Source organism: Hyperolius riggenbachi, chromosome 9 (assembly GCF_040937935.1).
Source record: "Hyperolius riggenbachi isolate aHypRig1 chromosome 9, aHypRig1.pri, whole genome shotgun sequence".
Lineage (NCBI taxonomy): Eukaryota > Metazoa > Chordata > Amphibia > Anura > Hyperoliidae > Hyperolius > Hyperolius riggenbachi.
In genome coordinates, this window is record NC_090654.1 from 251,797,188 (window position 1) to 251,823,312 (window position 26,125).

At 43.9% G+C, this 26,125-nt stretch overlaps 1 protein-coding gene across 3 annotated transcripts in view; it reads right to left on the reverse strand.

Moving 5' to 3' along the window:
* LTK (leukocyte receptor tyrosine kinase) overlaps positions 1-26,125 on the reverse strand; it is a 334,656-nt gene that overhangs the window by 288,849 nt on the left and 19,682 nt on the right. For 2 of the 3 annotated variants that reach the window (XM_068254289.1, XM_068254288.1), the window contains exon 1: positions 12,296-12,555. The exons of the other annotated variant lie outside the window; for it this stretch is intronic. In XM_068254289.1, the coding sequence (XP_068110390.1) occupies positions 12,296-12,395 (100 nt within the window). In that variant the 5' untranslated portion in view covers positions 12,396-12,555. Of the gene's footprint in view, positions 1-12,295; positions 12,556-26,125 lie in introns of those variants that run through there. 3 annotated transcript variants of the gene reach the window in all.

Sequence of the window (26,125 nt, forward strand, 5' to 3'; positions counted from 1 at the left end):
GCACATGCACGCCACAACATTGCATTGGTGTTTCTTTCTTAAATGTACGCGTTGCTATAGACCAGTGGTCTGCAAACTTGACTCTCCAGCTGTTAAGGAACAACAAGTCCCACAATGCATTTGTCTTTATGAATCATGACTGTGGCTGTCAGCAGGGGCGTTTCTAGGGTCCTTGGAGATCGGGGGCACCTGTGGGCACCAGGCGGGGAGGTATATGGCAAAAAATGGGCGTGGCCATGAGGTGAGTGGGCGCAGCCATGGGTGGGGCCAAATGTACATGAACTTAGCAGCGGTGTAAGCTACAGATAACGGGCCTGCCCATCGAAATATTGGATGGAGCCCCCTGTCCTTTATTTGGATAATTTACAATCAGTATAGGCATAGATCAAAGATGTATACGCACATACAATTTTGATTGGTCAATCACTGACCCCCAATTTTACCACCCCCGTGCAGTAAGTGGGCCAACAGACAATGAATTTTATGAACAGAGCTAAAATTGGCTAATCAAAATTGTATGTGTGTACCAGGCTTTACAGCTAATACTGTACATACTGAAAGTAGCAGGGATCAGCATACAATATAGCTGGTTTACAATCAATAAAGGCACAGAGTAACACCTTACACTGTACACACTGGAGGTAAATCAGCACACAGTGCAGGCACTAGAGAACAGCGTATACTGTACATACTGTAGGCAGCAGAATTCAGCACACTGCAGCTAGCTTGCCAAAAATATGAGGATCACGTTGTGCGGCGTGCTTATCGCGCTGCACCGAAAAATGGGTGGGCCATGGACCAGAATATAGGTGTGGTAACGGGTGGAGACAAATTTACATGAACCTAGCAATGGTTGGGACATTAGATTAGGACAGTGGTGGCGAACCTTTTGGAGGCCGAGTGCCCAAACTGCAACCCAAAAGTCACTTATCTATCGCAAAGTGGCAACAGCAATTTAAACTAAATACTGTACAAATGTTTTAACTCATACATGAACATTATGGAAAATCCAAGTTGAAAATAAACTGTGAAGATAAACAATTTCATCCATCCTACTCCTGAAAAATATATTCAATTTTTTGGAACCTCCCAGTTTTACTTTCTGTTTTAAAAAGCTAAAAAAGTAGGTTTAATGCTATTGTCTCATATGATAAGGATTCAGCTTTTCCCATAGTCTCGCAGTTAGCAATCATGTGACCCCCAACAAGACAAATTCAGCAATTATGAGGCCCCCAACAAATCATGAGGCCCCCAACAAGACAAATTCAGCAATCATGAGGCCTCCAACAAATCATGAGGCCCCCAACAAGACAAATTTAGCAATCATGAGGCCCCCAACAAATCATGAGGCCCCCAACAAGACAAATTCAGCAATCTTGAGGCCCCCAACAAATCATAAGGCTCCCAACAAGACAAATTCAGCAGTCATGAGGCACATAAATAGACAGCATTTCACATAAATAGGCAGAATGCCCCCTTAATATGGTAGCCCCCCAAGTTAGGTAGTGAGTGACAGGGACCCCCAGGTTAGCTAGTGAGGGACAGGCGCCTCCAGTTAGGTAGTGAGTGACAGGGACCCCGATAGTGAGTGACAGGGAGCCCCTTTAGGTAGTGAGTGAGTGCCAGGGAGCCCCTTTAGGTAGTGAGTGAGTGCCAGGGAGCCCCTTCAGGCAGTGAGTGAGTGCCAGAGAGCCCCTTCAGGCAGTGAGTGAGTGCCAGGGAGCCCCTTCAGGCAGTGAGTGAGTGCCAGGAAGCCCCTTCAGGCAGTGAGTGAGTGACAGGGAGGCCCTTTAGGTAGTGAGTGAGTGCCAGGGAGCCCCTTCAGGCAGTGAGTGAGTAACAGGGAGCCCTTTAGGCAGTGAGTGAGTGACAGGGAGCCCCTTTAGGCAGTGAGTGAGTGACAGGGAGCCCCTTTAGGGAGTGAGTGACAGGGAGCCCCTTTAGGGAGTGAGTGAGTGACAGGGAGCCCCTTTAGGCAGTGAGTGAGTGACAGGGAGCCCCTTTAGGCAGTGAGTGAGTGCCAGGGAGCCCCTTTAGGTAGTAGGTGAGTGACAGGGAGCCCCTTTAGGCAGTGAGTGAGTGCCAGGGAGCCCCTTTAGGGAGTGAGTGAGTGCCAGGGAGCCCCTTTAGGCAGTGAGTGAGTGCCAGGGAGCCCCTTTAGGCAGTGAGTGAGTACCAGGGAGCCCCTTTAGGCAGTGAGTGAGTGCCAGGGAGCCCCTTTAGGGAGTGAGTGAAAGGGAGCCCCTTTAGGGAGTGAGTGAGTGGCAGGGAGCCCCTTTAGGCAGTGAGTAAGTGACAGGGAGCCCCTTTAGGGAGTGAGTGAGTGACAGGGAGCCCCTTTAGGTAGTGAGTGAGTGACAGGGAGCCCCTTTAGGTAGTGAGTGAGTGACAGGGAGCCCCTTTAGGGAGTGAGTGAGTGACAGGGAGGCCCTTTAGGGAGTGAGTGAGTGACAGGGAGGCCCTTTAGGGAGTGAGTGCCAGGGAGCCCCTTTAGGAAGTGAGTGAGTGACAGGGAGCCCCTTTAGGAAGTGAGTGAGTGACAGGGAGGCCCTTTAGGTAGTGAGTGACAGTGAGGCCCTTTAGGCAGTGAGTGAGTGCCAGGGAGCCCCTTTAGGCAGTGAGTGAGTGCCAGGGAGCCCCTTTAGGCAGTGAGTGAGTGCCAGGGAGCCCCTTTAGGGAGTGAGTGAGTGCCAGGGAGCCCCTTTAGGGAGTGAGTGAGTGACAGGGAGGCCCTTTAGGGAGTGAGTGAGTGACAGGGAGGCCCCCCTCTAGCCGCAGCCGCCGCTCCCCCCCCCCCTTGCCTTGCAGCAGACCTCATGGTCAGTGGCGACCCGACCAGTACCAGCGGGCGCCAGACACACCCGCTCGATATGCGGAAGTGATGTCACTTCCGCATATCAGTGCGGGCGCTGGGTCCTAGCGCCCGCACGATTGGTCGCCGGCTCGCTGCCTGATCCTGAGGTCTGAGTGACGCGGCAGCGGCGGCTGGAGGGAGCCGCTGACAGAGGGGGTGAGCGGCGGCCGGGCGGAGATCCGTGGCACCCCAGGACAGATTGGGGGCACGTGCCCCCCCAAAGTAGGGCTAGCGACGCCCCTGGCTGTTAGACTCCTACAATGCACTGTGGGACTTGTAGTTCCTTAACAGCTGGAGAGCCAAGTTTGCAGATCACTGCTATAAACTAATGCTACGTACACACATGCGACAACGATCGTTCGTTGAGAACGACGAACGAACTTTTAATTGATGAAAGAACGACCTAAGTAAAGATAGTTTTAAAAGGTGTGTAACGATCTGATCGTTAGAACGAACGTTACATCACGTAAAGCAACTATTGCGCCTGCGCAAAAAATGAGAAGTTTCACAGAGAAATAGTGAAATGCGCATGTCAAGCCTAGTACGAACGATCGTTTCCAACGATGTACTACTTTTGCAAACGATCGTCGTTGGTTAAAATCCGCCGAGACAGAACTTTCTTTTGTAGCGATTTGGCTCGTTCGTCGTTTGCCTTAATAGTCGGTGGTTCGTTTTTTGTAACGATCGTCGTTGGTAAAGATCGGGGAACGATCGTTACAAACGACTATAGTCGCATGTGTGTACGCACCTTAACATGGCGTCATGACATCAGGCAGCAAATTCAAATTTTTCGTATTGGATGAAATACAACAGGCTTTCTCAAGCAGGGTTCCTTGAGTGCTCTGAAGGGGTTGCTTGGCCTTTCCCCCCATTGTTGGGGGAAAGGAAAAGGAAGCACTAAATTGGGGGTCAGAATAATAATGAGCACATTAATAAAATACACTAGAATAGGGAGACAGTATAAGGAGGGGCACTGTAATAGGGGGTAGTGACATAAACAAAGAAAACCTACTTTTAGAGTCAATACCTCCTGCAAAATAAATGCAGGGGTTCCTTGCGAGCTAACACTTTTTTGCAGGGTTCCTCCAGGTTAAAGGGACTCCGAGCACCTCTCATGGGCATGCCTTTAAAGGGACTCCGAGCTCTGTTTAAAAATAAAATTTGAACTTACCTGGGGCTTTCTCCATCCCAGCCCTGGTCGGGACGTCCCACGCCGGCCTCCTGGCTCTTCTCCCGGCGGCTGTCCGCATAGCGCGGACAGGCCGGGCCCCCGGACGACACTGGCGAGTGTCGGGGCTTCTTCTTCCTTATACGTCACGAATGACGTCACACGCCGGCCGCCGCGCGTCATGACGGCGGCCGGCGTGACAGCACGGCGCATGCGCGGTTTAATCGCGCATGCGCCGTGCTGTCACGCCGGCCGCCGTCATGACGCGCGGCGGCCGGCGTGTGACGTCATTCGTGACGTATAAGGAAGAAGAAGCCCCGACACTCGCCAGTGTCGCCCGGGGGCCCGGCCTGTCCGCGCTATGCGGACAGCCGCCGGGAGAAGAGCCAGGAGGCCGGCGTGGGACGTCCCGACCAGGGCTGGGATGGAGAAAGCCCCAGGTAAGTTCAAATTTTATTTTTAAACAGAGCTCGGAGTCCCTTTAAGCTAGACGACTTCTAACAAAGTCGTGCTATGACCCCTCTGGAGGAGCCTCTTGCAATGGCTATGCGTGTCACTTCCTCTTCCTGCTTCAATCAGTGATGCACTTCTCTAACAGAAAATACATGGGTGACCCGGAAGTTATAACATAGTCAAGTTGGCAGCCGCTATTTTTAAATTGAAATCGAACAAAACTATTTGTAGAACGGCGATTCAGGCAACAAATAAAAGAGGAGAGCGCAAGCTACAGAAAGTAATGCATCTTTAAGTACTTTGCAGTACTGGTCGTAGACTTAAAGGCATGCCCATCAGAGGTGCTCGGAGTCCCTTTAAAAAGGTTGAGAAAGGCTGAAATACAATCATCTGCATTGGATCTAATAAAAAAGCTATGGGCTGCACTACTATACCAGTAAACATTAATGTAAAAAAATGTGGTTTTTATATTGTATGCATGCTTGCGTACAACTTGCAAGACCGTAACTTGCAAGCGGTCTGCAAAAAATGCTTACAATATAAATTATTCTTTTGGTACAAAAATTGTGCGTCAATTAAATGCCGGGGAGGTTAAACAAGACATCTAATAAACACATTACCAACAAGACTGGCTTTTTTAAAAATAGAAAATAGCCGTCAGTCCGAGGTTTAATATAGGTATAGAGCTGTACTGAACATTAGGGGGAGCAGCAATATGATCGACTTTCAATCAAAATTTTAACAAAATCTGACTGAGATTAATTGAGGATCGGTGGTACATCAGCCACTACTACTTGATTGATTCCTGAATGGGAAATAATAAATGTATTCATTGATTGAGCTATTGTCCGATTGACACATATGGTTCTACCTGGAAGAGCGGTGTTCTGTATAGCCATCCTTACTGTAAGCAAGCATGTGGTAAGAGTATTGGCGTCACAGCTTCCGTTCTTATTAGCGATGCAGGTCTACGCTGCTGTGTGCGGATAAACTTATCCATGTTATTAAAAGCAGTAAAACAATCGCAAGATTTTATGTATCGCTTAATCAGCTGCTTTGCATTGATGGGAAAAGTCAATTACTTTTGTAGCGCTAGTGTGCCATAAACGCTGCAAAATAATAAATGACGTTTCTAAAAAAAGAGTCAGAAAGGGCTGAACGACGCTATTAAAATGATACATGGGAATGTAAAGGAAGGCCTGCATTGTGTCATGAGGGATTAAAGGGAGTTGCTAACGATTAAAAAATGTTAGGTGTACAATGCATCTAATCTGAGATTACATCACAGTGTCCTTTCTGGACTGTGAAAATAAATCGAGATAATTTAGTGCTGTGATCCTGTAATCCAACAAATTATCATTTCCTGATCACTAAACACTCATCACTCCTGATGACTGCCTAGTGGCTGGATAGTGTAATGGTTACTGTAACACAGGTGACCTGGGTTCAAATCTCAGCTCTTCCTGTTCAGTAAGTTAGCACCTAGTCAGTAAGGAGCCCTTAGGCTAGACTCTCTAACACTACTACTGCATACTGAGTGCTCCCTAGTGGCTGCAGCTCAAGCGCTTTGAGTCTGCCAGGAGGAGTGCAATATAAATGTTATTTGTCTTGTCTACTGGCTGTCTGCTTTACTCCTGCAGAGGCCTCTGGTCTGTCCGGGCCGGTCCTAGACATTTTGCTTCCTGAGGCAAACTTGTGAGAATGAGCGCCCCCCCCCCCCCCAATTTGGAATAATGGCACAGCACCTAACAAAAACACCCTCAGTATAGGTAGGTGGGTGGCCAGATATATGGAGCAAGTTATAGGTGCCCCCAGTATAGGTAGCCAGGTATAGTTGCCCCCAGGCAGTCTAGGTAGCCAGTATAGTTGCCCCCAGTATAGGTAGCCAGTATAGTTGCCCCCGGTATAGGTAGCCAATATAGTTGCCGACATTATAGATTAGTCAGGCGGGTGCCCACGGTAGGTAGCCAGCTTGTTTCCCCCCCCCCCTCCATCCCCGGCCGCTGCTCATTTACCTTCTGAGGGACGGCCGCCTGCTCCAGGATAACAGGTCCCCTTCCTCGCTACTACTAGACCTCAAAATTGAACCGCAACCCGCAGCACTGCACTGAAGGAAAGACAGTGTCTCCCGTACAGTACAAATACAGCTGCTCTGTGAGGGCCTCAGAGGTTGTCTAAGAGAATATTGGGAGCAACAACACCGTGAAGTCCAAAGAACACACAAGACAGGTCAGGAATAAAGTGATTGAAAAATTTAAAGCAGGCTTAGGCTACAAAAAGATTTCTAAAGCCTTGAACATCCCACGGAGCACTGTTCAAGCGATCATTCAGAAATGGAAGGAGTATGGCACAACTGTAAACCTACCAAGACAAGGCCATCCACCTAAACTCACAGGCCGAACAAGGAGAGTGCTGATCAGAAATGCAGTCAAGAGGCCCATGGTGACTCTGGACGAGCTGCAGAGATCTACAGCTTAGGTGGGAGACTCTGTCCATGAGACAACTATTAGTCATGCACTGTATAAAGTTGGTCTTTATGGAAGAGTGGCAAGAAGAAAGGCATTGTTAACAGAAAGCATAAGAAGTTCCGTTTGCAGTTTGCCACAAGCCATGTGGGGGACACAGCAACCATGTGGAAGAAGGTGCTCTGGTCAGATGAGACCAAAAATTGAACTTTTTGGCCAAAATGCAAAACGCTATGTGTGGCGGAAAACTAACACTGCACATCACTCTGAACACACCATCCCCATTGTCAAATATGGTGGTGGCAGCATCATGCTCGGGGGGTGCATCTCTCCAGCAGGGACAGGGAAGCTGGTCAGAGTTGATGGGAAGATGGATGGAGCCAAATACAGGGCAAACTTGGAAGAAAACCTCTTGGAGACTGCAAAAGACTTGAGACTGGGGCAGAGGTTCACCTTCCAGCAGGACAACGACCCTAAACATAAAGCCAGGGCAACAATGGAATGATTTAAAACAAAACATATCTATTTGTTAAAATGGCCCAGTCAAAGTCCAGATCTAAATCCAATTGAGAATCTGTGGCAAGATCTGAAAACTGCTGTTCACAAACGCTGTCCATCTAATCTGACTGAGCTGGAGCTGTTTTGCAAAGAAGAATGGGCAAGGATTTCAGTCTCTAGATGTGCAAAGCTGGTAGAGACATACCCTAAAAGACTGGCAGCTGTAATTGCAGAAAAAGGTGGTTCTACAAAGTACTGACTCAGGGGGCCGAATAATTACGCACACCCCACTTTGAAGTTATTTATTTGTAAAAAATGTTTGGAATCATGTATGATTTTCGTTCCACTTCTCACATGTACACCACTTTGTATTGGTCTTTCACGTGGAATTCCAATAAAATTGATGCTTGTTTGAAGCAGTAATGTGACAAAATGTGGAAAACTTCAAGGGGGCCGAATACTTTTGCAACCCACTGTATTTCCTTTTTACTATTTATTTATATATTTTTTCCTACCCTCCCTCCCTCCCCTAGCCAGCCTATGACAGTGATCGGCTGTCATAGGTTTCAGCCAATGAGAGCTGATTGCTCTCCTGCGTCCCAGGGGGACAGCCATGTCACCCGGCTGTCCCCCGTACATCGCTGCCGTAGATCGCAGCACTGTACTATGTAAATAGATGCCGGTTTTGCCTTCTAACAGTCTCCTAGTGGCGATCACCGCTGGATGGCTGATGACGGAGCGGAGCACTGTCATTCAAGCGGAGATGCACGGGATTGCCTGCAAAACACGCCCCCAGATCTGCACACCGATCTGCGTTAAGCAATCCTGGGGCTGCCGCCGCGTCCATGCCAATTGCCGTGGATCGGTCTTTCAGAGGTTAAGCAGGGAGAGAGGGTGAATAAAGTGCCCCTAGGACTAGTGGCAATGTGTACCCTAATATAGAGTATTAAAACAAAATTGTTGATAGTGTTCCTTTAAAGAGAACCCCCCACACAGAGGCTGCTCTGCCTATAGAGCCCAGCCTCTGTTGCTAATCAGATCCCCCCTAAATCCCCCCTGCGCTCAGCCAGACCCCATAAATTACAGCCGCGCTGTGCGGCTGTGTTTACCTTTCTAACGTCAGTCTCGGCGCTCCCCCACTGCTGAGCTCCGTCCCCGCCCGCATCCCTTCCCTCCAATCAGCGGGGAGGGAAGGGACTCGGGCGGGACCAGAGCGATGCAGGAGGCGGGGGAGCGCCAAGACTGACGTTAGAAAGGTAAACACAGCTGCTGCTGACACTCTGCGTGTCGGCAGCGCGGCTGTCATTTATGGGGTATTGCGGAGCGCAGGGGGGATTTAGGGGGGATCTGAGTAGCAACAGAGGCTGGGCTCTATAGGCAGAGCCAGCCTCTGTATGTGGATTACGTTGTGAGAACCCCACCTCGGGTTCTCTTTAAGTCACAATTGTTCTTAAAGAATCTTCCTATTGCCATCTTCAAAAACCATCTTAGAACCACCAGTCTTGGTCCACCTTCTCTTAGGTGTTCTGTCAATCCTTGGATGATGGACCACCAGGTTCCCACATCCCACTGGATTCTGGCTTGTTGGACGAGTACCCAGGGCCGGGTCGAGGCAGAGGCGAGAGAGGCTCCAGCCTCAGGGCGCAGTGTAGGAGGGGGCACACAACTCACTCGGCTGCCTGTCCCTCATTGTGTTTGAAGCAGAGAGAAATAAGAAAAGGTGATACATGGCAGTGACTGCAAGCCAGATAACTAGAGATTAAGGTGTTGGGGGGTTGGTGGTCCACTCCTGGGGTGCCTCTTAGTCAAATAGCAATCAGTGTGTGACAGCTGGGGTGGGAGGGATGGAGGGGCGCACTTTGGCATCTCAGCCTTGGGTGCTGGAGGACCTTGTCCCGGCTCTGCAAATACCACCATGTAAGCTGATACATGCTCCAGAAAGTAGGCTGCAGTCCTCTGGAGCACAATTTAAGCTTCCATCAGCAGAGCTGTTTTAATAACTGTTCATGTTTATTGATGTTCTACTGTTATCGATTGTGACAATTGGATATGACGATATTTGCTACACAACTTGTCATGTTTGTTATGACGCATTTAGGGATGATCAATGATATGCAAATACAGAACTTCCAAGTTTATGCAAATGTGTGTAATTTTATTTTTTATGCAAATACTGTATATGCAGCTTGAAAATGGACAAATAAGGTTTACATTGATTGGTCCATTTTCAAGCTGCATATATTTGCATAAATCAGCCCTAGTCACATTTACAATAATGCTGTAAAACCAAACTAAACAATAAAAAACTTTTGACATAAAAATCATCTTAGAATTCCACAGTGGTGGCAACTAGTTTAGCTAGAACTATATATTGTTATTATTTCCGTATGCAGTTATAATGCACTAATACAAGACTTTCCTGAGTACATCACACAATTCATATCTTTAACTGTCCCTTAGGGTCTGCTTCCACTAGATGCAAATTTGTGCATTTTTTTCAGCACACAAATTCTCACAGCAATGAATCGCTATGGGCCTGTATCCATTAGATGCGAAAATTTCATCCAGAAAAAAATACTGACTACGATTTTCGTGTTTTGGCATACATGATCAATAATAACAATATGACTTCACTTTTTGTAAAAATCACACCCCAGATATTGTGTTGCCCATGTGCATGCAAATTTGCATGTAAACATTGGCATATATGCATATACTGTACTATTTTGCATGTAAAATTCAGATCCGATTCGCATGCTTCTAGTGGAAACGTAGACTTAAAGAAACTCAAAATCTATTGTCACTGCCGCAGTCATAGTCTAATATAATATCTTATCTTATCTAATATAACTTTAGTAATAGTAAATAATAATATAATAATATAATGACCCTGCCATAGTTTTAAGCTATGTACAGACGCCCCCAAACAACAGTGAAGTGATTTGTTTATGTGAATTTTGAATTTTAGGAAAGATTGCTGTACGGACATGCTACTTGCCTACAGTGAAGCAGTGAGTGACCTGTTCTGTTCTAGGGATGGGCTGGGCGTGTTCCATATAAACACAAAACCATACACAAATATGTGTGAGTGTGCAAGCAGTGGCGGAGCAATAGGGGATGCAGAGGTTGCGACCGCACTGGGGCCCCTGGACTAGAGGGGCCCTCCTTCATCCCTCTTATTAGCGTTTTATTGGTGCTATGCTGGGAACACCACTACATGTGCAATGCATTGTGGTAATCCTTTACAAACTGTTTCCTTACACTTCTCTAACACTGCAGCTGTCTTTGATAGGTTTTGGGGCTCCATATCAATAGAGTGCATGGGGCCCCATGTAAAACTCGCACCGAGGCCCCAAGCTCCTTACTTACACCAATGTATGCATGCGTTTGTTCTTATAAATAAATTCATAACAGCTCAATATAATGAGCCAACTAGTTTTATTGCTATGGCATCCATGTGTCAGTCACTGCATGTTTGTGTGTTTACATTTATATATATATCCACATCTATTAAGTCAATCGATGTGACATTAAGATATGGACTGCTTTTCATTGCCCATACGTGTGTTGTGTATAATGCAATGTGACAATGCATTTCTGCTGAGTCCTCTTTCCCTTTCAAACACCTAACTACAGGATTTACAAACTGCAAGCAACAGGCGGTTCCTTCTAACTAGCAGCACAACCATTTACCAAAGTGTCCCGAGCTGTCATCCACTCACTGTGTTATAATGGATGGATGGATGGATGGATGGACAGATAGAGAGGCAGACACACAGACAGACAGATTGATAGGTAGGTAGATGGACAAATAGAATAGATAGATAGGCAGAAAGGTAGATAGGCAGAATGGGAGGTAGGTGGATAGAGAGATAGATAGATAGATAGATCGATCGATAGATAGATAGATAGGATGATGGACAGGTAGGTAGATAGATAGATAGACATAGATAGATAGATAGATAGATAGATAGATAGATAGATAGATAGATATGCAGAAAGGTAGGTAGGCAGAATGAGAGGTAGGTAGGTGGATAGATAGATAGATAGATAGATAGATAGATAGATAGATAGATAGATAGATAGATAGATAGATATGCAGAAAGGTAGGTAGGCAGAATGAGAGGTAGGTAGGTGGATAGATAGATAGATAGATAGATAGATAGATAGATAGATAGATAGATAGATAGATAGATAGATAGACAGAAAGGTAGGTAGGCAGAATGAGAGGTAGGTAGGTGGATAGATAGATAGATAGATAGATAGATAGATAGATAGATAGATAGATAGATAGATAGGCAGGATGGTGGCTAGGTAGGTAGATAGATAGGCAGTAAGGTAGGTAGGCAGAATGGGAGGTAGACAGGCAGACAGATAGATAGATAGGCAGAATGGTAGATAGACAGGCAGACAGATAGATAGGTATGTGGAGATAGATAGATAGATAGATAGATAGATAGATAGATCCACTATTTTCCACCAAATAGACAAAATTTATTAGGACATCAGAGTAGCCAATCATAAATCAAATTGCTGTGAATTATAAATTAACACATGAATGAAAATTGATTTCTTTCATTGTTGGAAATTGCAAATCATGACTTTAAACATCACCAGTAGCAGCAACAATCATACAAACAATACAGATTATAATAATGATCATAAGAGTTATTCTTTGCCATATAAGAAAGTCTGCAATAAATATAAGTAGCCAGTTCTATTAGCTGGGACCACTCTGATAGTAAGTTAGTAAAGTAAGCAGTTTATAGAATGTAGAGGTCGGATACTGGATGTGACTGCGGAAGTGGCTGTAAGACCATCATGCTGAAAATGCTGCATGCAGAATAGTTTCCTTACCAAGCAAAAGGCTCCAAAGTAACATCTGAAAGATGAGGACGGAAAAAGGGAATCCCATGCTTGCAGTGCTGCCAGCGAGTTGCTGGTAAATCCTTATCATGTGTCAGCTTCCTACCCTGGTACAGTATATCCCATGCGTCCTCTGTGAGGATTCCTCCCTGAATGAGCAGGACTGATGCTGATGCCTAGAACTCTTCCAGGCTTATAGATGCATCTACACCTCCCTATGCTGTCATTCTCTCTGAGGCACTAGAGCCCTCTGTGTTCTGCTGCTGCCTGTGAATGCTGCTGCTGAATGAACAGCCCCCTCTCAGCCTGCCCTGATGTGACCAAAGTGATTTAATTTCACTGATGTGATTACGGGAGCACCAGGCAGTTGGTGCCTTTACCAAGCAAAAAATGTAGACAGTGCCTGTTCCATTTTATTCCCCCAGTCATTGCTTGCTGCAAGGAGTGTCAATCACTATATCTGTGGATATGGGAAGTTGTTGACATGCTATTTTCTTCTGTTTATTGAGTCAAAGAAAAGCAGCCTTCCTCTGTAGCACCATAGTAAGAATCACTGATGATGTTGCAAAAGTTTAAGGAGGAACTCCAGTGAAAATAATGTAATAAAAAAAAGAGCTTCATTTTTACAATTATGTATAAATGATTTAGTCAGTGTTTGGCCATTGTAAAATCTTTTAAATCCCTGATTTACATTCTGACATTTATGACATGGTGACATTTTTACTGTTGGCAGGTGATGTAGCTGCTGCATGCTTTTTTTGGCAGCTGTAAACAGCAATTTCCCACAATGCAGCAAGGTTCACAGACAGGAAACTGCCAGGAGTACGTACTCAAGAGTATCTTGTGGGAGGGGTTTCACCACAATATCAGTCATACAGCGCCCCCCGATGGTCTGTTTGTGAAAAGGAATAGATTTCTCATGTAAAAGGGGGTATCAGCTACTGATTGGGATAAAGTTCAATTCTTGGTCGGAGCTTCTCTTTAAAGTGGTATTCTACACAAATGATTCTATAGAGCCATTTTCCACTAGTCGTGATCCGCTTGAAGAAGCAGATCGCCAGCGTTTTGACGATCGCTAGTGCACCATGATTTATATGTAAATCTAGACGCCCTTTTCCATGAGTGCTTTTTTTTTTTTTTTTCCCCCAGTGCAATCGTGGTGCTGAGCTTTTTGTCCCTAGGCCTTCTCAAAGAACTAGAGATCATGATCTGCACATGGAGGAAAAATGTTTTAGCCATTTATTTAGGAAAGGGTTCTTTACAGTAAGAGTAATTAAGATAAGGAATGCATTGCCACAGGAAGTAGTTATGCAAATTCTATACATGCATTTAAAGGGGGCTTAGATGCTTTCCTTGCGTTGAAAGACATCCATGACTACAATTACTAGGTAATGCCCAGTGATGTTGATCCAGGGATTTTATCTGATTGCCATCTGGAGTCGGGAAGGAATTTTTTCCCTTTTGGGGCTAATTGGACCATGCCTTGTAAGGGTTTTTTGCCTTCCTCTGGATCAACAGGGATATGTGAGGGAGCAGGCTGGTGTTGTACTTTGTTCTCTGGTTGAACTCGATGGACGTATGTCTTTTTTCAACTCAAACAACTATGTAACTATATGATTATTGCAGTGATTGCGTTTTGCTCCTGACGGTGAATGACGCAATCGGGTCCAGTGGAAAAGGATTGCGCTTGCAAGTGAAAAAGAAGCCTTAATCTTTCTTTAATCCTTTCTTTAAAGGACAACTGAAGTGAGAGGGATATGGAGGCTACCACATTTATTTCCTATAATGGAAGGTATAGGAAGAGCGGTAAACACTCACAAAATCGCTTTGTGGGGCGATTGCGTTTTAAAAAATAAATACATTGTGCTCGATTCACTAAAGCGTGATAACGGCTGTGATAAGCGCTGTTGCGCGCGATTTCATGTGCTCAAAGGTTTGCACGCAATAACTAATGACTTTGCGCGCAAAGGCGGGATATCACGTGATAATCAGCAGTATCACGTGATATCACTGCAGATCACGGAATGCAGATCACACGTTATAACTGCACACAGCACATCACGCGATCCGCTTGAAACTTGGCCTTGATTCACGCTTTAGTGAATCAAACCCATTGTATTTATTTTTTTCCGGGTCAAAGAGTTCACTTCCTGACAGCATCAGGGCTTTCGCCTCCTGGACGTACTAGCTACGTCCAGGAGGCCATGTGCACGTGAGCGCTCTCCCGCGGCCGATCGCAGATCAGTGAATCAGGCTTTGGTGCCCGATCACTGATTCCTCTCCCCCGCAGAAAAAGCAACAGCTTCTCTCGGAAGCTTCGCTTTTTCTGGCTCTAGCGTCCCCATGCGTCCCTCTAAGCGTACGTGTTACGCTTAGAGTGACGTCATGTAAACAAACTCATAGCTGCCATCTTGTGGCCAAAAAGTAAAACAACCAAATGTAAAAAAAAATAAAAATCAACACATTTACTGAAAAAAACTACTGTTTACATCCCACCCTCCCAAAAATACCCAAATAAAATGTTTAATATAAAAAAAAACAAAAAAAAACAGTACAATAAAAAAAAACAACATGTAAATATTTAACTAAAGGTCTAAACTTTTTAAATATCAATGTAAAGATTAAATATTTCTATATTTTTTTTTTAATTTTAAACTTGTAAATAGTGATGGATGCAAAAAGAAAAAAATGCACCTTTATTTACAAATAAAATATTGTCGCCATACATTGTGATAGGGACATAATTTAAACGGTGTATTAACCGGGACAAATGGGCAAATACAATATGTGAGTTTTAATTATGGAGGCATGTATTATTTTAAAACTATAGTGGCTGAAAACTGAGAAATAATGATTTTTTTTTCTTATTCTTCCTGTTAAAATGCATTTACAGTAAAGGGGCTTTTAGCAAAATGTACCCCCCAAAGAAAGCCTAATTGGCGGCAGAAAAAACAAGATATAGATCAGTTCATTGTGATAAGTAGTGATAAAGTTACAGGCTAATGAATGGGAGGTGAACATTGCTTGAATGCATAAAGTGAAAAAGACTGAGGGCTGAAGTGGTTAAAAAATGCTCGAGAAAAGTGATTTTCACAAAAATGGAACACCCACCAAAGCCCCGGGAATAAAAAAAAATTGCTTCTAAAAAAGCCTAACGCGAACCCTAACACAAGCGAAACACAATGTAAATGAGGCCTGAAGGAACGTCCGAGGAGTTTCAAAAAGATCTACTTACCCTTTTTATTTTTAACTCCTCGGATATTACCTTTAAATGAAACGGAAATGTTATCAGCATTAAATTACAAAATGGCTTGTTTAGCACTGATACATGTTACATAGTTATTTTGGTTGAAAAAAGACATACGTCCATCAAGTTCAACCAGTATAAAGTACAACACCAGCCTGATCCCTCACATATCCCTGTTGATCCAGAGGAAGGCGAAAAAACCCTTACAAGGCATGGTCCAATTAGCCCCTAAAGGGAAAAATTCCTTCCCGACTCCAGATGGCAATCAGATAAAATCCCTGGATCAACATCATTAGGCATTACCTAGTAATTGTAGCCATGGATGTCTTTCAACACAAGGAAAGCATCTAAGCCCCCTTTAAATGCAGGTATAGAGTTTGCCATAACGACTTCCTGGGGCAATGCATTCCACATCTTAATCACTCTTACTGTAAAGAACCCTTTCCTAAATAAATGGCTAAAACGTTTTTCCTCCATGTGCAGATCATGTCCTCTAGTAGTCCTTAGAGAAGGCCTAGGGACAAAAAGCTCATCCGCCAAGCTATTATATTTTGTACAATGTTATATCATTGTACATTGTACAAAAGTTTAGCTACTTCTTCAATACCAGCAACTTGGGTGATAGTTAAAGGGAGTCTGAAGTGAAAATATAAAAACAGCAGATACTCCCCTAAGTAGAGGGAAGGCTCTGGGTCCTATAGAGCATCCCCTCTCCTCTCCCGGCGCTCTCGTTCCCTCACAGGCTCCCCCATTAGCAGGCTACGACCCATAGTTCGTATACTGCTCTCTTTCGCATTGGGCTGGCTTTGGGAGCCTTCTGAAGTGGTCAGGCTTCCGAAGAAGGGCCACTTCGCACGCACGAGCGCTCAGAGCTGCAGAGCTGCAAGTCTTCGGGAGCCCCAGTGCTTTCGAACACTGCCGAAGTCTCCCACAGTGGGAGACTCAAGTGGAGGAACCTTTGGGGGAACAAGGACACCGTGAGGAGTACGGAAAGGCTCTATAGGACCCAGAGCCTTCACTCTCCTTAGGTATCTTTATTTCTTTTTTTTTTTTTTAACTGCAGACTTGCTTAAAGCCTTACAGCAATTACCATTGGCTCTTTTCCAAAGCCAGTGACAAAGCTCACAGGTGTTCTGGATAGAGGCAGTCAGGCTGACACTGTGACGATGGTGTGTTTGGTTTTTAATTTACAGCACACTGAGGTGATATAGTTCAGCCTTCCCTGCTATGAATGTGGCCCAGCAATCACTGAGGAGAAGGGGGGCAAATCACCAGTCTGGATAAGTGATAAAGCACATCTGGCTTTATTCATGTTTTCTCAGCATGCAGTTCATTAAGTAGAAAATATGGAGCAGGCAAGATAAAGTCATAACAAATGAGCCGAGAAGAAGGACGGGCAGCCAGGTTTCACTGATCTGCACAGACTTCCCCGATAAACCCTTTCAATTAGAAACTATGTGAAGATAAAGCACTAAGCGGGGGATTTTTATAATATACTGCAATCCACATCAAGGGGATGTAATCTATATACAACTGAGACTGCTCCTTTCATCAGACTATGGCTGACTCCAACTAGGAAATACACATATACAGTAGTACTTTTGTTGAGTAATGCTTTCAGTTTGGCTCAGCACAGTGCAAGGATGCATTACTACTTTAACTGAATTACTCCGACTTTTTGTAAATTTTACAACACAGCAGTGCTAAGCACAAATTTTGCATAATTGTAATTTCGCATCGTAATTTGTAATGACGATGCAAAATCGTATTGTGACATTTTGGGAAAAATCTTCATTAATTTCACATGTAAACATAATCAGGAATCGTAATTTCGCAATTTCGTGTAATTTTTGCGTCATTTTGGGCTCACTTTACCACTTAATAGCAAAACTTTGTACAGCGCCACAGAATATGTTGGCACTTCATAAACCAATAATCTCACTAATATTATAAAAGCGGAAGTTTGGATGTTTGGATGTTTGTTACTCAATCACGCAACAATGGCTGAACGGATTTGAATTAAATTTGGCACACACATAGTACATTACCTGGAATAACATACAGGATACTTTTTATCCCCATAACCAAAGAGTGGGCGGAGACAAACACAAATTTCACTGTGAAAATGTAAACAGCAGCTATTCTTACACTGTTAAAGCAGGAGGATTAGCCATACTATGCCAGGGAAAAAACACGTATATAAGTAGATACATACTTGATCTACTTACTGTACATATATTGCACTGCCCACGTTTTGATTTCAGTGAATTATATAGTAATTTAAGGGAATTCTGTTCCTGGTGGGAACCATGTCTTTTGCCCACAGTTTGAGGCTATATACTGATGTCATTTCTTCCTTTAACTTTTTTTTATTTTCTCCTCCAATCGCTGAGTCACCTCAGCCTTGCTTGTAAACACAAGTGAGCAGAGGATCATGTTTCAGCTAGGCAGCTAGGCAGGGAGATAAATGGAAGAGGAGGAATATATTATAGATAAAAATAACCCCCAGCATGCAACTGAATGGCAATGGCTATTAAAGGGCCAGTGCTCCTAAGGTACTTGATAACTCCAATCATAACAGCAGAAAAAGTTTTGAAAGTTTTGAATGCAGGATTAGCATCTTTATCACTTAATACACTCAGACCAGTTGCTGTTGAAATTTGATTTTTATGGTGACAATCCTGCTTTAATGGTAGGGTTCTCAAGCTTTGCACAGTTGGTCACTGGGTGACTAGGATTAATATTCAGAAAAGTGGGTGGAGCCTACAAAAGACAATCAAAATTCACCCATTGATTTTCAAAGGGAACATTTAATTGCTGTTAATGGCACAAGCCTCGAACCTGGTACAGTTGGTCATTGGGTGACTGGGGCTTAAATTCAGAAAAGGGGGTGGAGAAACAAACAGCCAATCAGATTTGTTTCATTTCAATGCAAATGATTGATGCCACAAATCTTACAAACTTGGTCATTAAGTAATTGAGTAATTGTGTGATAGCTTTAGAAAAAGTGGGCGGAGCCAACACCAGCCAAATACATACCCGGGCAATGCAGGGCCAGCAGCTAGTGATAATAATAATATATGATATTGTTACCAAAATTGCTAGGTAATGTGGAATAGTGGGAAAAAAAACTTTTCTTTTCTTTTTTTTAAAGACCTTGGAGTGTTTGAGAAACTCGATTTTTCGAAATGCAAAGGAAAAATGATTTTCTTGAGTTTAAAAAACATTTTTCCTTTGCATGTTTAAAATCCATTTTCTCAAAAAATACAAGGTCTTTTTGTAAAATTATTTTTTTCTTTTTTTTTCTTTTATTATTCTCACTATTACCACCAATACCTAGCAATTTTAGAGAGGAAAACATGTATGAAAGCTTTGCTATTAACAGCTCAAGTCGGCACAAAATTACACAAAAATGACACGTGGATTACACAAAATCAATTGAATGTCCAAATTGTAATTATGCATGGCCGTAATTGCAAAAATGTATGCAAAATTTTGCGCAATCGTAATTAGTAGATTACAATTATCACTACAACACAGTCATAAAACTGGCAGGTAGGAGGCACACAGTTTATCAGCACCATATTGAGGCCCATACACACCTCAGATTAAACATGGCCAAGGTGGTCGCTAAAGACTGCCTCAGGCGACTTCCGGTTCCGGCACCTGCGAGGTGGATGTAAGCGGCTAGAGCTCCGGGAAGCCGCGATCCACAGAGGCCGTTTTTTGCAGCACAGAGCCCGCCGATACAGCCTGCTACACCAGCGGACGCTCAGGTGACCTCCCACATACCCCCAAAACCACACATGGAGCGCTACTTAACGCGCTCCGAGAGGAAGAATCGCGGGGAACAGGGCAGAGAGCCATCCAAGATGGCGGGCGGGAAGGCCAGCAAAAAGCCTGGTACTGCCGCAGGGGACACAGACTCTCAGTCCCAATACCAGAGCTCGGAGGCAGACTCAGGAGACGAATCCGTAGGAGACACTAGGCACAGATCACAGCTGCATATTGATTACAGACGTCTGGCTGAGGAAGTGGGCAGAGCTTTAATGCCAGACATACAAGCCACGATCCAGGATACTATTAAGAAATCTCTGCAGGGCATTAAGCAGGAGCTGCAGCAGCACAATAAGAGACTTAGAGAAGCTGAACAACGTGTCAGTAATTGTGAAGATGACCTGGCCAAAGCTAAAGACCGGATTGACTCTCTAGAAAAAGACAACTCTATCTCCCATGCCAGAATAGAGGATCTGGAGAATCGATTGCGACGAAATAACATTAAGCTCGTAGGCCTCTCAGAAGATATCCCAGCTACTCAGTTGATGGAGATTTGCTCTAAGGAGCTCCCAGCTGCCCTGGGCATTGAGTCCCCTTTAAAAGTCGAGAGAGCACACAGAGTGGGCCCACTGAAAGCCAAAAAGAGCCGTACCTTACCTAGAATGGTCATGATACGTTATCTTGATTTTGCTGACAAGGCCAGGCTAATAACAGCTTACAGATCACAAGACCACACGTTGGAGTTGCATAATTCATCTGTACGACTTTTCAACGATTACTCAGCAGAAGTATCTAAGAAGAGACAAGCTTATGTTCCCATCTGTAATACTTTGGCAAGCAGAGGATTCAAATTTATGCTGCTGTATCCGGCTATACTTCGCATCACAGACGCAGAGGGCAACCAGACTAACTTCTTCTCGCCAAAGGAAGCACAACAATTTATCCAATCAGCTACAAGTCCAGCAAGATCCTCGTCAACCTCACGCCGAGTGTCTTCCCCTCATGTTGCGGGAGATGACGATACCTGAGTCTGCTTTACCAAGCACTTGACATAATGCTTTTGCGTCTTTTTTTTCTCAAATATATGGCCTCTGTGCGAATTGGCTATGTCGGAGCTTTGAAGGAGGAGATGAGCCACCTCAGGGGAAGAAGTGAAGTCTCATTACGGGAAATGTGTTGGTTTGTTTCCCTAATCTGGGTATTGTTATTGTTTGCTTTACAGTTAGCTTTCCCTGGTTTAAAGGGGAAATTTTTTAAGGGAAGAGGGTTTGTGGGGGGGAACGAGTCACTTTTGGGTAAAGGAAAATTATTATCTGATAATTATAATTCTATTTTACCCTTTATGTCTTGCTCATTCTGCCATAGAGGTCCTGTCATAATATGCGAATAGTATCATGGAACTTAAAGGGGCTTCAATCTCCAGGAAAGCGTTCTAGAATTTTGAACCATCTTAAGAAATTAAACCCTGATATTTGCTTTCTACAGGAGACGCATTTTTTAACAACATCAGTTCAATTATATGAAAAAAAAATGGGTAGGGCAAGTATACGGAGCTTCGGCCTATCACAAAAAGGCAGGTACTTTAATCCTGATTCACAAACGTTTGCAATCAGAAGTACAAGCATATGAGGCTGACCAATATGGCAAATGGGTATCCATTACACTGACCCTAGCGGGCGATTCATTTGTCCTGTGGAATGTTTATGCTCCAAATGAAAAAAAAACAGAGTTTCTTTGACAGTTTACTCTCCAAGCTCTCTAAAGTCGTTTCCTCGAATCTCATAGTTGGAGGAGACATGAATTCTGTGGTAGACGTGATTGAAGACAGATCCAGCAGGGGGGGTCAGGCCAAAGCACATGACAAAAGACTCTCAGTCCTAATAGAAGCCACCAACCTCATAGACTCCTGGAGATTTCTAAATCCATCTCTCCAAGAGTATACATATTACTCACACAGACATAGATCTCACTCTCGTATAGACCTCTTAATGATTAGAGCAAACCTCTTAACAAGATTGCAAACTGCAACCATTGAAGATATGGTTATATCGGACCACGCGCCCATTACTTTAGACTTACTAGATAGAACACCACACGGTATCGATATAATCTGGAGGTTTCCAGCCAAATTGTATCAGGATGAAAATTTTACTAGTATGATGAAAAACTGGTGGCTTGAATTCACGGGGGACAATTCTCAACACATTGATGATCCCCTCCTATTCTGGGAATCATCAAAAGTGGTGATTAGAGGCAAAATTATCTCTTATTTGAAAGCTAAAAAGACTGAAACAAACAAACAATATGCAAATGCAGTAAAGATGGTCAGAGATGCATACAAAATTTATAGAGCTGATCAACAGAAAACAGATCAACAGACCAACAGAAAATAACCGTAGAGCTTGGATTAAGAGTAAACTCAAAGGAGACACGTGGTTCAGAGTAAGAGAAGAACTGCATATGCCTTATAATAGCCTCTATTTTTATAAACACGGAGATAAAATAGGCAGGTTATTAGCTTCTTTAGCTAAAAACAATCTCACTAACAGGAAACCTACAATAGTCAAAGATAAACAAGGGACCTTGACACATCACCCATCTAAGGTTTGTGAACTTTTTGCTGAATACTACAGGGAACTATATTCCTCAAAGTCCATGTCATGCACAGACCTAAATGCCTTCTTAGACCGTCTTAGCTTTAAAACCTTAAAAAAAGAGGAGTGCGAAGCCTTAAATGAGGATGTTACCCTGCCAGAAGTCAGTGCAGCCATTACATCACTAGCTCTGGGTAAAGCCCCAGGCCCTGATGGCCTTTCGTCCGAATATTTTAAAATATTAAAACCTGATATATCCCCGACTCTAGTTCGAGTCTATAATAAAATTCTCCGAACAGGGACTTATCCCTCTACAGGCCATCTAGCCCACATCAAACTCATACCAAAAGAGGGCAGAGATCCTCATCAGGTTGGCTCTTTCCGTCCCATATCGTTAATTGCTCTTGACGTTAAACTCCTTTCTAAAATATTGGCAAACAGACTAGCAGTGATCATGCCACGCTTGATACACCCAAATCAAGTTGGGTTCATTAAGGGCAGAGCGGCAGTGGCAAACATCCGCAGATTAATAACAGTAATGGAGCAGACTAGGGCCTATCCGATAACGCACCGATCAGCTGCTCTCCTGAGTATTGATGCCGAAAACGCGTTTGACCAGGTGGAGTGGGATTGGCTTTTTGGAGTACTCACACGCCAAGGGTTTCAGGGACACTTTATCAACGCAATCAAAGCCATGTACGCAAACCCAAGAGCTCAAATCTCGTTGCCAGGATTTCTTTCTAGACCAATAGACTTGAGAAGAGGAACGAGACAGGGGTGCCCCTTGTCACCCCTCCTCTTCAACTTAGCGGTAGAGCCCTTGGCAGTTTTACTTAGAAAAAGGCTTGGTGGTATCCATATTGGAGAAGTAAAAGTCCAACAGGCTCTATTTGCAGACGATATTTTGTTGTTCTTATACGACCCACTTACTCAGGTACCTATAGCATTACGCACAATTGAAGAAGTGGGTAAATTTTCAGGGTTTACAATAAACAAATTAAAAAGTGAACTTCTGCCTTTATCGTCAAGGGCAAACAGCGCTTCTTGGGCTTCCCTGGGAGTTAAACTGACTACTACTAATATAAAATATCTGGGAATTACCTTTTCTAGGGACCCTTCTCAACTGTACAATTTGAACTTCACACCTTTAATAAGAAGCATAAAAGCTCAACTAGAGAAATGGAAAAATTTACCTTTGGGCTTTGCTGGTAGAGTTGCGTTGATCAAGATGGTATCCATGGGGAGGCTTCTGTATCCTTTACAGACAGTCCCCCTACTCTTAAAACATAGTGATGTAGCGTTACCTAACTGACTTTGGTCCAAATTCATTTGGCGTGCACGAAAACCTAGAGTATCAAGGTCTAAATTGACTCTTCCAAAAATATTGGGAGGTCTCAATCTTCCTTCTATTAGAGAATATAATGTGGCGTCCCTTTTGCGACATGTTCATGACTGGGTTACAGGAAATGAATCTTACTCCAACACGAAGCTGGAAAGTGAACAGGCACTTCCATGGTCACTCAATGGCCTTTTACATGCTCAATATAAAAATTTGCCCTTACGCCTGAAACAAAATGCCGTTTTCAGAGACACAATTGCAACATGGAAGGCAGTTCGGAAAAAATGTTCACTACCATTTAAGATATCTAAATACCTCCCACTTTGGGGCAACCCCAACTTCCCTGTTAGTATTCAGCAGAAAGACTTTGCGCGTTGGGAGGAAAGGGGATTAAAAAACCTGGGCAACATGTTTGATATCCAGAATGGGAAATGGCTAACCTTTAGAGAGTTAAGGGAGAAATTTGGATTGCCCCCAAGTGACTTTCTGCCATATGCTCAAGTACGCTCCATGGTTTCACATAACCTTTGCTCACCAAATATTATTATGACTCCCACAAAATTTGACACAATCTTGAAACCTGGGAGCTCGGCTCGCACATTGGCAGAATTTTACCAGGCTCTCAGAGATCTAGATAGTAAAACTATTGCTGACAAGGCCATGAGTAAATGGGAAGATATACTCCAGGAAGACGATGTGGGGGAAAATTTTTTAGCAGGCAACATGGTGGTTAGAAAGCTTATCAAAGATGAAAAATGGAGATCGTCCCATCTCTTATTTATCCACAGAGGCAAATTTGCTTTCAACATTAAATATAAAAATCCCCCTACTCACTATAATCCTTGGTGTCCTAAGTGCAAACTGAGAGATGCAGACCTTTTTCATTGCATGTGGGAATGTCCTAGCATACAAAATTTTTGGGACAAAGTCATCAGGTACGCTAACAAGCTATGTAGAAAAAGAATTTTGAAAGCCAATCTTTTGTTACTATTTAACTATTCAAGCTCTGCCTCTGCTGATCCCTTGGCTGTTCCCTCAGCCTTATACCACATTATTTTAATAGCGGCACGCCGAGCTATACTATGTAAATGGCTTGATTCAACTCCTCCAGATATCAAGTCAATACAACAGGAACTCTCTTATATCTTCTTAATGGAACGATTAAACACTCTTCAGGCAAAAGAACAACGAACGAACTCTTTCTTTAAAACCTGGAGGAACTTTATTCTTCATCAGTTTACACCACAACAGATTGAGGCTCTTATGAGAGACTTTGTGTACACTTCCTGGTACTGCTTGGAGGACATTGGAGAAACTCTAGGTGCTTTGGAAGTACCCACAAGACGCTAAATTTTCAGCTCAATCGGGTATAGTCTACGGGAGAACTATCCCAAAGAGTGACTCGTGTTGGTGGGAGGGGAGGGAATCTGGAGGGGTGGGGGGGTAGCATTGGGGTTAAGGGAGGGTGAAAACAGAAATACATAGTTTGTCTCTTCTGTATCTTGCTAATATTGCTAGCTATTGTTCTTTATGTTCCACTATGAGCAAACTTAATAAAAAAGTTTTTCAAAAAAAAAAAAGACTGCCTCAGGCCAGAATCTACTGTCTGTATGGCAGTTTCAATGTGTCGCGAGAGATCCAGCATTACTATTAATCATTATTTATAAAGCGCTAAAGCCGCATCTACACGCGTAGATGCGGCCGCGATGCTCCTTATCAATTGAGCCGCTGGTGCGGCTCGATTGATAAGATCCGACAGGACGGATCTCCGCACCGCCGATTCCCTGCTCGATCCCCGCGAGGGGACAATGGCAGGGAATCGTGCGGGAGATAAGCGGCGCCGGCAGGGACGAGCGGGCACGAGCGGGGAATCGAATGCGGCGAGCGGGGACGCGGTGGGCACGCGGAAGAGGCGATCCGGCGGCTAATCGAGCCGCTGGATCGCTACAATGTCCCATGGTGTAGATGGGGCTTAAGATATTATGCAGTGTTGTACAATAGATAGGGGAGACGTTACGTTAAACAATTCAACACAGGGATTACTGCGTTAAACAACAGTACACAAAATAGTGATGTTACAATAAACAATGGTGCCCAGATTGCAAGGTAGGGATAAATATAGCAGGTGAGTCACTGAGTCCATAGGGTGGCGGAGAAGAGCACACTTTTCCATGTATCTGTAGGGTTTGCCTAGATGTTTTTTTTAAATGCCCATTTGCTTAAAGAGACTCCGTAACAAAAATTGCATCCTGTTTTTTATCATCCTACAAGTTCCAAAAGCTATTCTAATGTGTTCTGGCTTACTGCAGCACTTTCTACTATCACAGTCTCTGTAATAAATCAATGTATCTTTCCCCTGTCAGACTTGTCAGCCTGTGTCTGGAAGGCTGCCAAGTTCTTCAGTGTTGTGGTTCTGCTATGAACTCCCCCTTCCAGGCCCCTCTATGCACACTGCCTGTGTATTATTTAGATTAGGGCAGCTTCTCTCTTCTCTCTTATCTTTTACAAGCTGGATAAATTGTCCTCTGAGCTGGCTGGGCTTTCACATACTGAGGAATTACAGACAAAGGCAAAGCTGTTTGCAGGAAGAAACGAGCAGCCTGAAACTTCAGTGCATGAGAACTGCAGGGGGAAAGAAACACACAAATGATCTCTTGAGATTCAAAAGGAAGGCTGTATACAGCCTGCTTGTGTATGGATGCATTTTCTATGTGTGGACATACTGTACATCAACCTACTTCCTGTTTTGGTGGCCATTTTGTTTGTTTACAAACAAACTTTTTAAAACTGTTTTTAACCACTTTTAATGCGGCGAGGAGCGGCGAAATTGTGACAGAGGGTAATAGGAGATGTCTCCTAACGCA